The 12,414-nt window shown below is 50.8% G+C and overlaps 2 protein-coding genes across 8 annotated transcripts in view; both read right to left on the bottom strand.

Annotated features, from left to right (window-relative positions):
* The window catches only part of SGSM2 (small G protein signaling modulator 2), a 43,893-nt gene extending 42,820 nt beyond the window's left edge, over window positions 1-1,073 (bottom strand). Inside the window, exon 1 of one of the 5 annotated variants that reach the window (XM_051809974.1) lies at window positions 859-1,073. In XM_051809974.1, coding sequence (XP_051665934.1) covers window positions 859-915 — 57 coding nt within the window. In that variant the 5' untranslated portion in view covers window positions 916-1,073. The remainder of the gene's footprint in view (window positions 1-858) is intronic. The other 4 variants (XM_051809972.1, XM_051809973.1, XM_051809975.1 and 1 more) reach the window with 4 other exon arrangements.
* Window positions 1,074-1,535: 462 nt separating this feature from the next.
* Window positions 1,536-12,398, bottom strand: TNFAIP1 (TNF alpha induced protein 1). 3 transcript variants are annotated; one of them, XM_051809965.1, is made up of 7 exons: window positions 12,331-12,398; window positions 10,306-10,625; window positions 8,678-8,847; window positions 7,268-7,357; window positions 7,129-7,181; window positions 6,423-6,618; window positions 1,536-5,987 (listed from the first exon to the last, which is right to left on the bottom strand). In XM_051809965.1, exons 2-7 carry the CDS (start codon window positions 10,514-10,516, stop codon window positions 5,769-5,771), a joined length of 939 nt encoding a protein of 312 aa, XP_051665925.1. In that variant the 5' UTR covers window positions 10,517-10,625; window positions 12,331-12,398; the 3' UTR covers window positions 1,536-5,768. The 3 variants fall into 3 exon arrangements, with proteins under 3 accessions (XP_051665925.1, XP_051665926.1, XP_051665927.1); XM_051809966.1 differs by lacking the exon at window positions 12,331-12,398 and adding an exon at window positions 10,732-10,760 and having other exon boundaries at window positions 10,306-10,674; XM_051809967.1 differs by lacking the exon at window positions 12,331-12,398 and adding an exon at window positions 10,675-10,691.
* Window positions 12,399-12,414: the final 16 nt, after the last annotated feature.

The raw sequence follows: 12,414 nt of genomic DNA, 5'->3' as shown, positions 1-12,414 counted from the left end.
ACCACACACGGCCGTGACACGGTCAGTGCAGCGGGGGCAAGGGAGCGGTGCCGCTCTGCCGGCGGGGAGTCCCCGCTGGAACAGAGGTGCCCGCGGTCCCAGGCATGTGCCCGGCACAGGCACCTCCTGCCACGGCACTCGGGACCCCGGGCAGAGCTGCTCCCGCCCGGTGCCATCGCAGGACCTCTGTCTGTCCGTCTGTCTGTCCGTCCGTCCGTCCTGCCGAGCACCCGGTGAGGGGCACCTGGCGAGGGAGCCCAAGTGCGAGTGTGACCAGCCCTCGGTCCCCGTCCCTCGAGCACTCGTGGCTCACACTGCCCGGCCCGGCCCCACAGGAGCGCGCGGGAACCGCCGAGCTCTCCCTGCCGGGGCAGCGCCACACACGGCACCTCTGCCAGGCTCTGCTGGGAGCCGGCTCGGCTCGCCCACGGCCACCTCGGGAACACGTTTCTTTACCGCCGATTCCCCCCTTCCTCCTCTAGAGCTCACAGCTACGGAAAGGTCCTAAAAACCGAGTACTGCGGGGAACGCACCCTCCGGGAAAGGGAGCCGGGAGCAGGGGTCGGTGGCAGCTCCTGCCGCAGCTGCAGAGCCACATCCCTTCTCCAGCTGCGCCTGGGAAAAGCCCCCCAGGCGCTCCCGGGGCAGCACCGCCCCGACGGCCCCGCCAGAGCCGCCGGCCCGGGACAGCCCGGGAAGGGTGGCACGGACAGCCCGGGAAGGGTGGCACGGACACCCCATCGCCTCCCGCGGGGACCGGCCGCGTCCGCCCGCCCCGAGCCCGAGGCTGCTCCCTGCAGGGACCCGCCGAGCGCGGGGCTGTGCCCGCCGCGCAGCCCCGGCCGCCCCCGCCCTCACCTCCTTCTTCACGTTCCACAGCAGCTTCTCCTTCGCGGCGTCCGCAGAGCCGCTCATGGTGGCGGCTCCGGCCTCAGCGCGGGCGGCAACACCGGCCCGGGCCCGCCGCCATCTTCAGCGCGGCCTGACGTCACCGGGGGCGGGGCCGCGCCGCACGGCCGCGGGGGGGCGCTGAGCGACGGGCGGGACCGCGTGAGGGGACCCGGGATGGGAGAGATCCGGGATGGGAGAGAGATCCCAGGATGGGAGTGATCCAAGGGATAGGTGAGATCCGAGGGATGGGAGAGATCCAAGAGGTAGGTGAGATCCGAGGGATGGGAATGATCCGGGGGATGGGAATGATCCGGGGGATGGGAGAGATCCGAGGGATGGGAATGATCCGAGGGATGGGAATGATCCGAGGGATGGGAATGATCCGAGGGATGGGAGAGATCCAAAGGATGGGAGAGATCCAAGGGATGAGAGAGATCCAAGGGATGGGAGAGATACACGGGATGGGAATGATCCCAGGGCACAGGAGCTATTCCCCAGGACATAGATCCACCCTGGCCCGTCCCTGTCCTGTAATCCCAGCCTGGAGCTGATCACAGCACCTGGACACACACACAGGTGTCCCTGTGATCCCACAGCACTTTTGTGCTTTAGAAATCCCAAGTCACAGGCAGGGATCAAATCACAGAAGACAAAATATAACACTTTATTAAAAATTAGTGTTCCATTTCCATTTAATGCACTGATAAAACACTTTAATCAACACCTAATTAATTACTGCATTAACTAAGAAATTTATCAGTAAGACTGACCCTAAAAAAGTTAGACATAAAAATAAAACAAAGACAGAATGTCAGTTTAAACAAGATCAGCAGTCATACCTGCTGTACTCTGGATACAAAATATTATAGAAATCCAAAAGAATCCTTTACTAATATTAAAAAAATTAATACAACATCCCTCTGAGGTAGGGGAGGGTCTTATCACCACTTTATTAGATGAGGAGAAATTACACATATACAGAAAACACATCCTGCCGTGTGTGCCCGAGGGAGTGACAGAGCTGGAGTGGGACTGGTGCCCACTCCCCTCCCACAGACACCTCGGCTCTGCCAACAGCACCGGGGTGGAATTTGGCTGAGAAGGTCGAATGCCAAGGATTGTCAGAAGATACAATCCAATTGTGTAGGGCAGGGCCTGCTGGGCCAGACCCATCCAGTTCAGCTCAGCTGTGTTCATCAGTGTTGCCTCGAGGGAATTGGGTCTGAAAATTAAAAACCCCCAGGGGAAAAAAAATAAAATAGAAGTCAAACCAAGCCCACGGTAAGTACTGCCCATTCCAACACAGCTCTCAGTGACACCACTGGCCCCTGCAACGCCTTCCAGTCCCAGCCAGTTATCCTCCATTTTAACCAAGAACCGCAAAAGATAAAAGTCGCTGGAGTGGAACATCATGGCAGGATAAATGTCTGCTGTTCCAAAAACTAAATGTCAAGGTGAAGGTTAAGCAGTGAGTTTTGTCTCGGCGTTCACCAGCGGCTGGAGCTGCTGGCCTGCAGAGCCCTCCCCTCTAACACTGCTGCCTAATTAACACCCATCCCAAATATCTGCTCCCCAGTCACTGAGACCCCTTCCCTGGAGAAGGACCAAGGCTGTTGGCACTGCAGCCTTTAGCACAGGATTGGGCACAGATGGCAGGGAACAGTTTCCATTCATTGCCTCAGTCTGCCTGAGTGCTCAAAGGTTTGCTTAAATTCAGGAGTGAAGAGGACAGCGAGTCCTGGAAGAATGCCAGCTAATGCAGTCAGAATTCACACCCTACAAATGAGGCAAAAAGGCCTCTCCTTCCTCCCAAAGGCTACCCCAAATTCCCAGGCACCTCATTAACACACCTATTGGTGATGGTCTACATGGGAAGCCACTACAAGTCTCAACTTGCAGACAAATGCATAAATTAGAAACCAGTATTGTCCTTATTTGTCTCTCTAGAGCCAGCAGAGGACCCTCAGGCAGCACAGCCAGTGTCCCCTCGAGCAATGGGCAGCCCACTGCACACCCACCAATGCTGCCTTTAAACTGCATCATCCTGCTCAGTGCTGCTGCTTCTCCTTTACACCAGGTCGTAAAAACATGTCCTAGAACAAACAGAACGTTCCTCAAAATAATTCACAGCCTTCAATCACAAAAAGGCTGATTAAGACGAGAATACAAAGCATGTGTGACATCACAGAATTATCAGAACCTGGTGGTCAGAGACATCACATCCCCAGGCCATGATTTTGGTGTGAGGTACACTCAGTAACACCCTGTGCTGGAGCAGTTCCAGACAAGCAGGAGAAACTACAGTGAAATGAAAAGGATATCTGCACATTTTTAAGCACATACATAACTGCTGACACTTCTTACTGAGATTCCACATTCCACAAACACCAAGAAGTTCCTTTGCACTTGGCAGAAGATTCTCACAACCCAGATGGTTCTCAAAACATTTTGTTTTCAAGGTTAATTTAATCTAAATTCAAATCAGAAATTAATACTACTTGTTTGCTATGGGAGACAGGGACAGAAAACCAACTAAACCAAAACACAAGCTTTTCTCTGCTTCTTACAGTGTAATAATTCACAAGTTGGATCCATTTCATTAATGACTCCTGGGAGCACAGGAAGCCTCTGGAGCAGCACATGGATCTGACACTCATTCTTTTTCACACCCTCCTTCCCATACCTGTCCTCCCCAGAGGAAATAAATGCAAATATGACATTTTTATGCTTATAACTTTTTTTAACACAGTTTTGCAAGGCTACCAGCATCACTTAATCTGCTAACATTCACTATGATAGTAGCAAGAAAAAAATAATACAAATCATTTTCCAAGAAACAAGTGCCACACATGGATTTTAAATGGCAGCAGCCTTTTGAAAAAAGCACAAGGGAATAAACTGAACCTATTAAGTGCAGCACAAAGACTCCATCACTGCAGCCTTTGCTGGTGGCTTCAAATTAAATACCATCAGTGGAGGGAAAAAATTTTAAAAATCCACATCATACTCTAGCAGAATTAGAGAGAAATACCACAAAAATCTTGGTCAAAACTTATCTCAGCAGCTGTATTTTCCCTGGTACAACAGAATAACAGCTGGAAAACAAAACCTTACAGAGAGCAATATAAAAGAGAAGAGGTTATTAGAGTTTTCAAGAGGTCTTTCATGACAAGGCAGGTGCATCTCTGTGCAGTGCTGCTTCCTGAATGTGAGGAGAAAGAAGTGAATCCTGCCATGTGTAGAGGCCTGGCCAGGCAAGAAAATCCTGAAACTTTATAGCCATTAGTGTTTTCTTATTAACCCCCAGCAATTCTGTTTTCAAAAACCTAAATGAGTGCAAAGAATCTTTTTGTTCCCTCCCCTGCTTCCAGTACTCCCAAACCATCCACATCTCAATCTCACTTATGACCTCACTGCATTAATTTGAGATTTTTTTCTTGTAGGCTTTTGCAGCAATTTTCTTTAAATCTTACAGGTGGATTTGGCACTGGTCAAAGCAGTTCAGGACCAACCCTCATGGAATCTGGAGCTTCCATGACCAAGTACAATATGGGAACACAAAAGCAGCATATCCAACATATCCATTGCTGCCAGTGGACAGCCAGCAGGAATAACCATTAATGACAGAATATGCAACCCAGAGCTCAAACATACAAGCAAACATTTAAAAATACAGTAATGGCTTTTCATACTAAACTTGAAGCTGTTTCCAGAGACCCAATTTGCAGAGCAGACTTGACTCCAACCCCTGAAGTGCCCTGTACAATTAGCACCCAGCCAAGCACTCAGGATAAAAGTGAGTATTTCAGTTTAAAATCTACTATAAGCCACCTCTCTCTTGTGCCCAAGGCCCCTTGCAGTTTCATGCTAGAACAAGATTTTCATGGCTGTTCTTCTCTTTCCACTTCAAGTTCTATGCTCTAAAAGGGATTTAAAACACAGAACTTGAATTCACATGATGTAGCCTTATAAAACAGCTTAGCCTGTACCTCCCCAGCCACTGCAATTTTCCCCTGCTGCAGGAGGAAACTAATGGAAAAGCAATTCCATGGATTGTCCTTGTTTATATAAACAGAATTTCACTGTCACAAGCCTCAACAAGGGCAACCCTACCACAATCTGCTCAAGTTTGCTGACTTGAAGCTTCTTCCCTCTCCATACCCATCTCTCCATCTCCCAGGACAAGTCATTACATACATATTTAAATTTCCAAAGACTTCTCATTTTTCACAAGGGGAGGTTGCTTGATGACTTGGCTCTTATCACTTTGGGAGAGCTTGCCTTGGACTCGATGACTTTTAAAGGGAGCTGTCCTGGAACACAAACCTCTGCAGGTGTACTGAGGAAAGGGGTGGGAGAAAGCACACGTGCAGTGCACCTGACTGCTGGCAGCTGGCTGGCCAACCATTTCTCCTGGGGGTTACCACATGTAGTGTCTGCCAAGAGTAGCCACGTTCAAGTTCTCTCTTCAGTATCTCGATTTAAAAACTGCACGTTCCGTCATGCGAGGCCCTGAAGGGGCAGGTGTCTGGAGAAAGCTTTTCAAACCGCGCCACCTCACTGCTCGCAGGAAGTGGGAAACCAGCGAGTTGTTAGAGAGGAAAGAACCCCAAACTGAGAACCAGTGTTACAAATCTCACCCCTCCCTGGCAGGCAGAGGGGACAGTCTGTAGGCAAAGCACGTGGTGCAGAACTCCCACCTCAGTTCTCCAAGCCCTCAGTGTTGCTCTGTGCGCACAAACGCCCATTGGCCCGTCCAGGGAGCCAAGACGCCAAATGAAGATCAATCCCCAGAGCCCGAGTGATCCCTCCCTGCTGCCTGATCCTGCTGCAAGCACACTGAGCCCAGCCTGACCAAGGCTTGCCCTGGCTCAGCACTAGTGGCCGAGCTGGCGGTCGTCGTAGGTGCTGTATCTCTTCACGTGGATGCGGCGCACGCGGTCGCGGAGCTCGAAGCCCTCGTCGTCCTCGCTGTGCGACGCCTGGCTCCGGCTCCGGCTCGTGGCCTCCAGCAGGGAGTTATCAGGAACCCGGGGGGTTTCATACAGTAAGACATTTAGTGTTTCCTCATAAATCCGTGCCTCGGGGAATTCAACCTACAACAGACAGCACACGTCCTGTTCTGACCCGCCCAGGCCAGCGGGACTGGAACACAAACCCGCACGTGAAGAGACACTTGAGCCATAAAGAGACACATGGGACAAAGAGAGGGAAACAGAAATGAACAAAGCAGACTAATTCCTGGTAGAGGATTACTCCCACCACAAGGTCACCTCCCTCACCTCTTCTTTTAGATTGTTCTAGAAGGGAAAACAGTACCTCTGCTTCTGAACCCCGGTCACCTTGCCCGACTAACAGAAATCAGAAATTAACTCCTAAATTTAGGGAAACTCTGTGGATTTACCATGCTAGCCATTCACTTAAGAGCTGGACTTGATGATCCTTGTGGGTCCCCCCAGCTCAGAACATTCTGTTTCTCCGGGGTTCCGTGATTTCTATCCCGTAACAGACGGGTGGGGAAGCTCCGTTACCTTGGTTTGCTTCTTCTCGGTGGCGTAGACGATGGAGGTGCAGCACACCTCGGCCAGCTTGCGGCCCTGCCCGTAGAAGGACCAGCAGCAGATCTCATCCCCGATCACGTCCTTGATGAACAGGACTCTGCCGTTGAACCGCAGAGAGAGCTTGTCAAACAGCTCGATGTTCTTCAGCAGGTTGTCATCTGAGTTACTGAAACACAGCACCGAAAGCAGGGAGAGGATTTTTCAACTGGTCATCTCTGCCCATTTTATACTCTGCTCCACCAGCTGTAAGTGCTGATCTAACTGCTGAATGCAAATAAGTAGTGACTCATTGTCATATGCTGCCAAGAAAAGAGGGGTAACAGCCCATTTCAGATACAAATACACTGCTCTGACCCCTGTGAGCAAACACACCAGCCTTCAGGGTCAAGCTATATAATTAATAACGGCAGCACAATGTCCCAAACAATTACATCAACTATTCACCACTCTCCTGACTGACACTCGAGGTGATCAAACCCCAGGCTCACTGCAGTTCTCTGGCTTGATCACAGCAAAAGCCCAGAGTCAGTGTGTGCTGGAAGAACACTGCTGTAAGCAAAAAACCCAAACCCCACCCAAACCAAAAGCAGCCAAGTTAGGTCATCCATCATCTTACTCCACTCCTATAGCCAAAGGGAGACTTTCACAATACAGCAGGGAAAATAACCAGACATACCTGGTGTAGGAGTATTTATTGTTGCTTCTATTATAAAGCAGCTTAACAACAGGCTGTTGGGAGAGAGAGAAAAGCAGAAAATGTAAGTTCTGTGTTTGAGTACAATTAGCATAAATTCATAGTTGCTGGGAGCAGTTACTTTCAGTGATGACTCTATCAGTCTCTCTTCCTCCTTCGGAGAGGTGATAATAGGGATGCTGCAGACTGGCTCATACAGGTCTTTCTTGTCCTGTTTCAAAAAAAGAAGAAAGAGGAAATAAGAGAGAAATGCTCAAGCTAACACTGCTGCTGCTGTCTCCTCCAGCCATGTTCTCAAATGCTGTGATGCACAGGAAAAAAAAACTCTGGGTTGCTATAGTAACCACATAGCTTACCTTGATCTGCAACCCAGAATCACAGCAGAGATTCCTTATCCCCAGAGGGCAGCAGTAATTGAAATACTGGGATGCAGGTGGATGTCCTCAGCTATAGCAAGGACAATCTCTAGTCATATTTGGTTTAAGTGGGTTTATTATTCCATCCTTTCTTGAAGAAAAAGATAGAGGGAGTTTGCACTACTTTTAATCAACTCAAACCACTGCAGTACAGAACATCAGCCACTGTGAGCTGAACACTTGGCAGAACAGGGTGTCACCAACACGGCGTCAGCCCCTGGGACACAAAAGCCACAACCCAGTGTGTGCAGGACAAGCTGTGCCCTCGGATCCCTCTGGCAGCAAACTCAGAAAAGCTCCATAGCTAACATGGAAGCCTCAGAACATTCTGTTTGTAGAAGCCAGGTTTTGAATTCTAAGCCAGAAGGAAAACTGTCAGTGTGGCTTTGCACCTCTTTCAGTGACACCATAGTATGCTGAACCCAGCATGTGAGGTGTTCAGTAGTTACTGAATTATGTCCTGCAAGAAACATTCTTTTCACAATTTTAAGACTAAATTATATATACTGTCTCTGGGCTAAGTTTATTAAAAAGTTGGAGGCTCAAATCCATTCTGCCTATAATTATTATCTAATTAGAAGTGATGTAACTTGGAGGAAATTTAGACAAATGTCATCTGTTGTAGTTTTAGTGAAATGGGCAGGATTTTCAGCGATGACTGTTGCACACCACCAGGTAACTCAGAGCTGGATCGGGGGAAGGCTGTCCCTGGAGTCTCGGGACCTGCTGGAAAGGTGGGGCCCTGGAGTGGAGCATCCCGAGAATTCAGGAGACAGGGATAGGATATCTCTGTCCTGGGGGACAGGAGCTGAAGGGCAGGCACGAGCCAGAGCTGCCCTCTCTGCAGCTGGTGCTCTGCCAGCCAGAGCATCGTGGACTCTGTGCCAGGTGCTCAGCCAGACCCACACCAGCCCTCCAGGGTGTGTTTTAACCTGAGGGGAGGGGGGTGCCTGGGTAATATTTTCTGCTCTTTTATTTCACATCAGAGGAAATATCTTACACATCTCAGACTTGCTGCCATCTCCGAGGCCACAAAATAATCTCTAAAGTTATCTTAACTACATTTTATAGGCAAATCACCCACAAAACACTTCACAGGCTACTTCTGTTCTTACCTGCAAGGCTGCTTGGCACATGTCCACTAAGCCCTGGATGAGATAGTATTTGGCTTCTGCCATCAACTCTTTGATCTCCTGCCTGTGCTTTGGAAGTGCAATTGTGTCATCTCGCAGGTAGTTTAAAATTGTTCCAAAGTGCTTCCCACAACGGTCTATAAGGATCCAGCCTGAAAAATAACCAACACATTTCAGTCACCTCAACACTAGAGGTAAGAAAAAGCTCCTTGCAGAGCTTAAATAAGCCTCAGGTTTCCTGAAACCACAAAGAACACTTCTCCCATTTCCCCCAGTAGAAGTCTCTACTGACTGTGAGCAAACTGAAGCTTGTTCCAGAACAGAACCTGACAGTGGGACCCCTTTGGTACTGTCTGGATGTTCCCACTGCTTTCCAGCATCCCAAAAGCAAAGCCTCGAGATAAAAATACCCGGCTTCCAGCACAAGACACAAAGCTTGCTGCAGGAACCGCCCTGCAGTGCTGCACTGTGCTGCTGGACAGCAGAAACTGCGCACCAAGGAAGGACCAGAAGAGAGAATTCACAAGTGTTTGTAACAAGTAGATTCAAGATAAGTTCTGTGGCCTGACAAGGAGGATTTGGCACTTTTCCAAACACATCTTCTGCTGCTGTTTGGAGTTAAAGAGAGAGAAGTGTTCTGAAGATGCTAAAAGGCAGACCAGCCCAGAAAACACAGTGTAGGAAAAAAGCTGTTCTAGTCCCCAAAGAGGAGCAAAGAACACGACAGACACATCAGGAGGGAGCACAGAGGGGATGCAGCACAGGAAACAGTAGCAGACAGACAGTTCTTGCAATTTTACATCCCTGAAGTCACATTCCCCAGGAAACAGGATGTCTGACTGCTGCCAAACAACAGCAACGCAGAATGCACGCAGGCAGAGGACTTAATGCAGTGCCAAACCCTTTCCCATAATGTGGAAAGCAGATAAAAAAAGTGTTATTTTGGGATCTAGGTACAGAAAACAACCTAGCAAAGTAAGCTAAACCCCTGCTGGATTCTCACAGCTCCAGCTGGAGAATATGACCCTTGTTTTCCATTCAGGTTGAGGCTCTTATACAAAACTGCTTGTTCTGCTCTCTATAATGTATCTGGGACCTGTGATACCAATATCCTGTGTCCAGCTGGAGGTGACACACTGCCTGACTGACCCCCAAACACCGTCACAGCACCATGAGCCACGAGTGAAACATGCTGCTGGCAGGAGGAAAAAAGGAATTTTCAATATATCAAGCCAGGTTATTCTGAGCCTTAAAGCTGAAAACTGACATCCCTCCCCATGTGCGCAGTTTGAACGATGCCACTGACAGAAATGACAACCCACAGACTGTCTGTTCAGTGTTTACAACACCACTGACAATCTGCTCAGACGCTGTGAGGGCAGGAAAGAGGCCCAGTCCTTCCCTGGTTAATTCTGGTAACAAAAGAGCACATTTCTATAAAGCCAGAGGACTGCTGGCATCAATGGGAGCTGGCTGCCTAGTGTTCCAAGTCATTTTTGGAACACATCTTTCCCTACATCCTAAACAGAGCGTAGTCAAGATATTTTAAAAACCACCACCAAAACCCAGTTGTTCTACAAACCTGTCAACAGCAGCAGCCCCTCCCTTACCTTCCTTGTCCGTGAGCACCTCCATCCTGCCGCTGAACATGGCCTTGAGCATGGTGTCGTGCCTGGTGAGCACCTGCACCGTGGTGTAGTACAGGGAGCCGCCCACGTTGAGCCGCACGTACTTGTTGCCCAGGCTGCCCCCCTTGAAGCTGCCAGCCTTGGGCTTGGGCCCCGTGCCGGGGCACAGGGCGAGGCACGTGTCCCCAGACATGTCCTTCTGGAGGTAGATGACGACCCTGCAGCGCGTGGGCCGGGCGGGCCCCGCCGTGGTGCTGCGGTCACGCGTGTCCCGGCGGGGACGGGCACGGAGCGCTCATCACCTGCGGGCAGAGCGGGCGGTCAGTGGGGTGGGCACAGAGCACTCATCACCTGCGGGCAGAGCGGGCGGTCAGCACTGTCACAGGGTGGGCACAGAGCGCTCATCACCTGCGGGCAGAGTGGGCAGTCAGCACTGTCACAGGGTGGGCACAGAGCACTCACCACCTGCGGGCAGAGCGGGCGGTCAGCAGGGTGGGCATGCAACCCATGGGCACAGCCAGAGACTGCCGAGGACATGGCCACACACGCTGTGACAAAACAACATCGAGCCAGTTTCCAGACAATTCCTGCAGTGACATAACCAGCCAAGTCATGGCTGTGCCACATTTCTGAGCCACGTGAAACTCCCCCGACTTCCTGCAACTTCCTCTTCACCAACACTGCAAACACCACACACCACTGGAGGCCAGGCCTAAACCCTGCTGGAATCCAGCTCCTCCCAGCTTCCCAAAAGAACACAACTCTCTGGGCAGAGCTGAAACGCTGGAAGAGCTTCCTGCCCCTCCTTCAGCTGGGCTGTGTGTGCATCTCCCTGAGCAGGGTTTGCTGATGTTGGTTTGACTTTTAACTGGAGACACAAATGTCTCTTCAAATGCCTCAACACTGAAAGGTTGGATCATTAACATTCCACTTCCCGGTAACTCCTTTCATTCAAAACTCTCCTTCCTCCATCCTGAAATCCTGAACAGTCAATGTAGTTTTAATTAAAAAAAAAAAAATTAACACCACTCCCCATCAAGTACATCCACTCTCTGGAGTACCTGCCTCAAATAGCCACATATCACCTCTTCCTCTCCCCAGTCTCACATTTACCTTCTCATCCACAAGAAGCTCAAAATGGAAACAAATAAAAGAATGAAACTCTGCCAGGCCACACCTGAAGTTCTCTAACCAGAAAAGTGCAAATACAAGTTTCTTACCTATCTTTCTTCTAGTACTTATTGTCTCAAAAGGTTTTTGCTGTTGCTTTTCTTTGGCTTTTTTCTCTGTTGTTTTTTCTTTGTTGTTTTTTCTTAAACTCTTTCAGACTACAAATACCTCCCTCTCTCAGTTCTGTGCTTATGGCACATGAGTGACCTTTATAAACAAATATGCCACCTGCTAACTTCCACCTCAGCTTTCAACAGAGAAAAGCCTCACAACCACCCATCAGTACAGTTAATTACCTGGCAGCTACAATGGTGGCTTAAAACTGCCCGAGACTGGAAGAACTGCTGCACTTGGACCTAAAACACAACGTTATTCCGCAGTTCCTAATTCATAACTCCCTTATTACAACTAAGCAAACGCTACAAGTGATGTCTGCTAAGGAGCTGTGGGGCCTTGGCTGCGAACAGCCGCGAGACCTTTAATCACCCCTCTGACACGACGGAAAACTCCCCACGTCCCTCCTTCCTGCCCTGACTCCTGCCCGCGCCGGGAACAGGGAACAGGGACCAGGGAACAGCCCCCGCTCGGCACCGCCGGGAGAGGAACAACCCGAACCCGGCTGGGCACAGCGGGGCCGCTCGCACCGGGGCCGCTCACCCGCCCGGCCGGCAGGCGAACACGGCGGGGCCCGGCACCGGGAGCCCGAACCCGGCCCCGCACCCGCACCCGCACCCGCACCCGCACCCGCACCCGCACCCGCACCCGCACCCGCACCCGCACCCGCACCCGCACCCGCACCCGCACCCGCACCCGCACCCGCACCCGGCCCGCGCTCACCCCGCGGCCGCCCCTCAGCCCCGGCCCGGCCGAGCCTCGTCCCGCCCCGGGAAGCGCCGGCCCGGAAGAGCTTCCGCGGCTCCC

Source organism: Manacus candei, unplaced genomic scaffold, assembly GCF_025592945.1.
Source record: "Manacus candei isolate 608988 ecotype Guabito, Panama unplaced genomic scaffold, ASM2559294v1 h1tg000076l, whole genome shotgun sequence".
Taxonomy (NCBI): domain Eukaryota; kingdom Metazoa; phylum Chordata; class Aves; order Passeriformes; family Pipridae; genus Manacus; species Manacus candei.
The sequence above is the reverse complement of the archived record's forward strand: the minus strand, read 5'-3'. Positions and strand labels throughout refer to the sequence as shown.

Coding starts and splice junctions, on each gene's coding strand:
- TNFAIP1 (XM_051809965.1), bottom strand. CDS start 10,516: ATGTCTGGGGACACGTGCCTCGCCCTGTGCCCCGGCACGGGGCCCAAG. Junction 7,358..8,677: donor TGTGCCAAGCAGCCTTGCAG/GTAAGAACAGAA, acceptor TTTTTGAAACAG/GACAAGAAAGACCTGTATGA. Junction 5,988..6,422: donor CCGAGAAGAAGCAAACCAAG/GTAACGGAGCTT, acceptor TGTCTGTTGTAG/GTTGAATTCCCCGAGGCACG.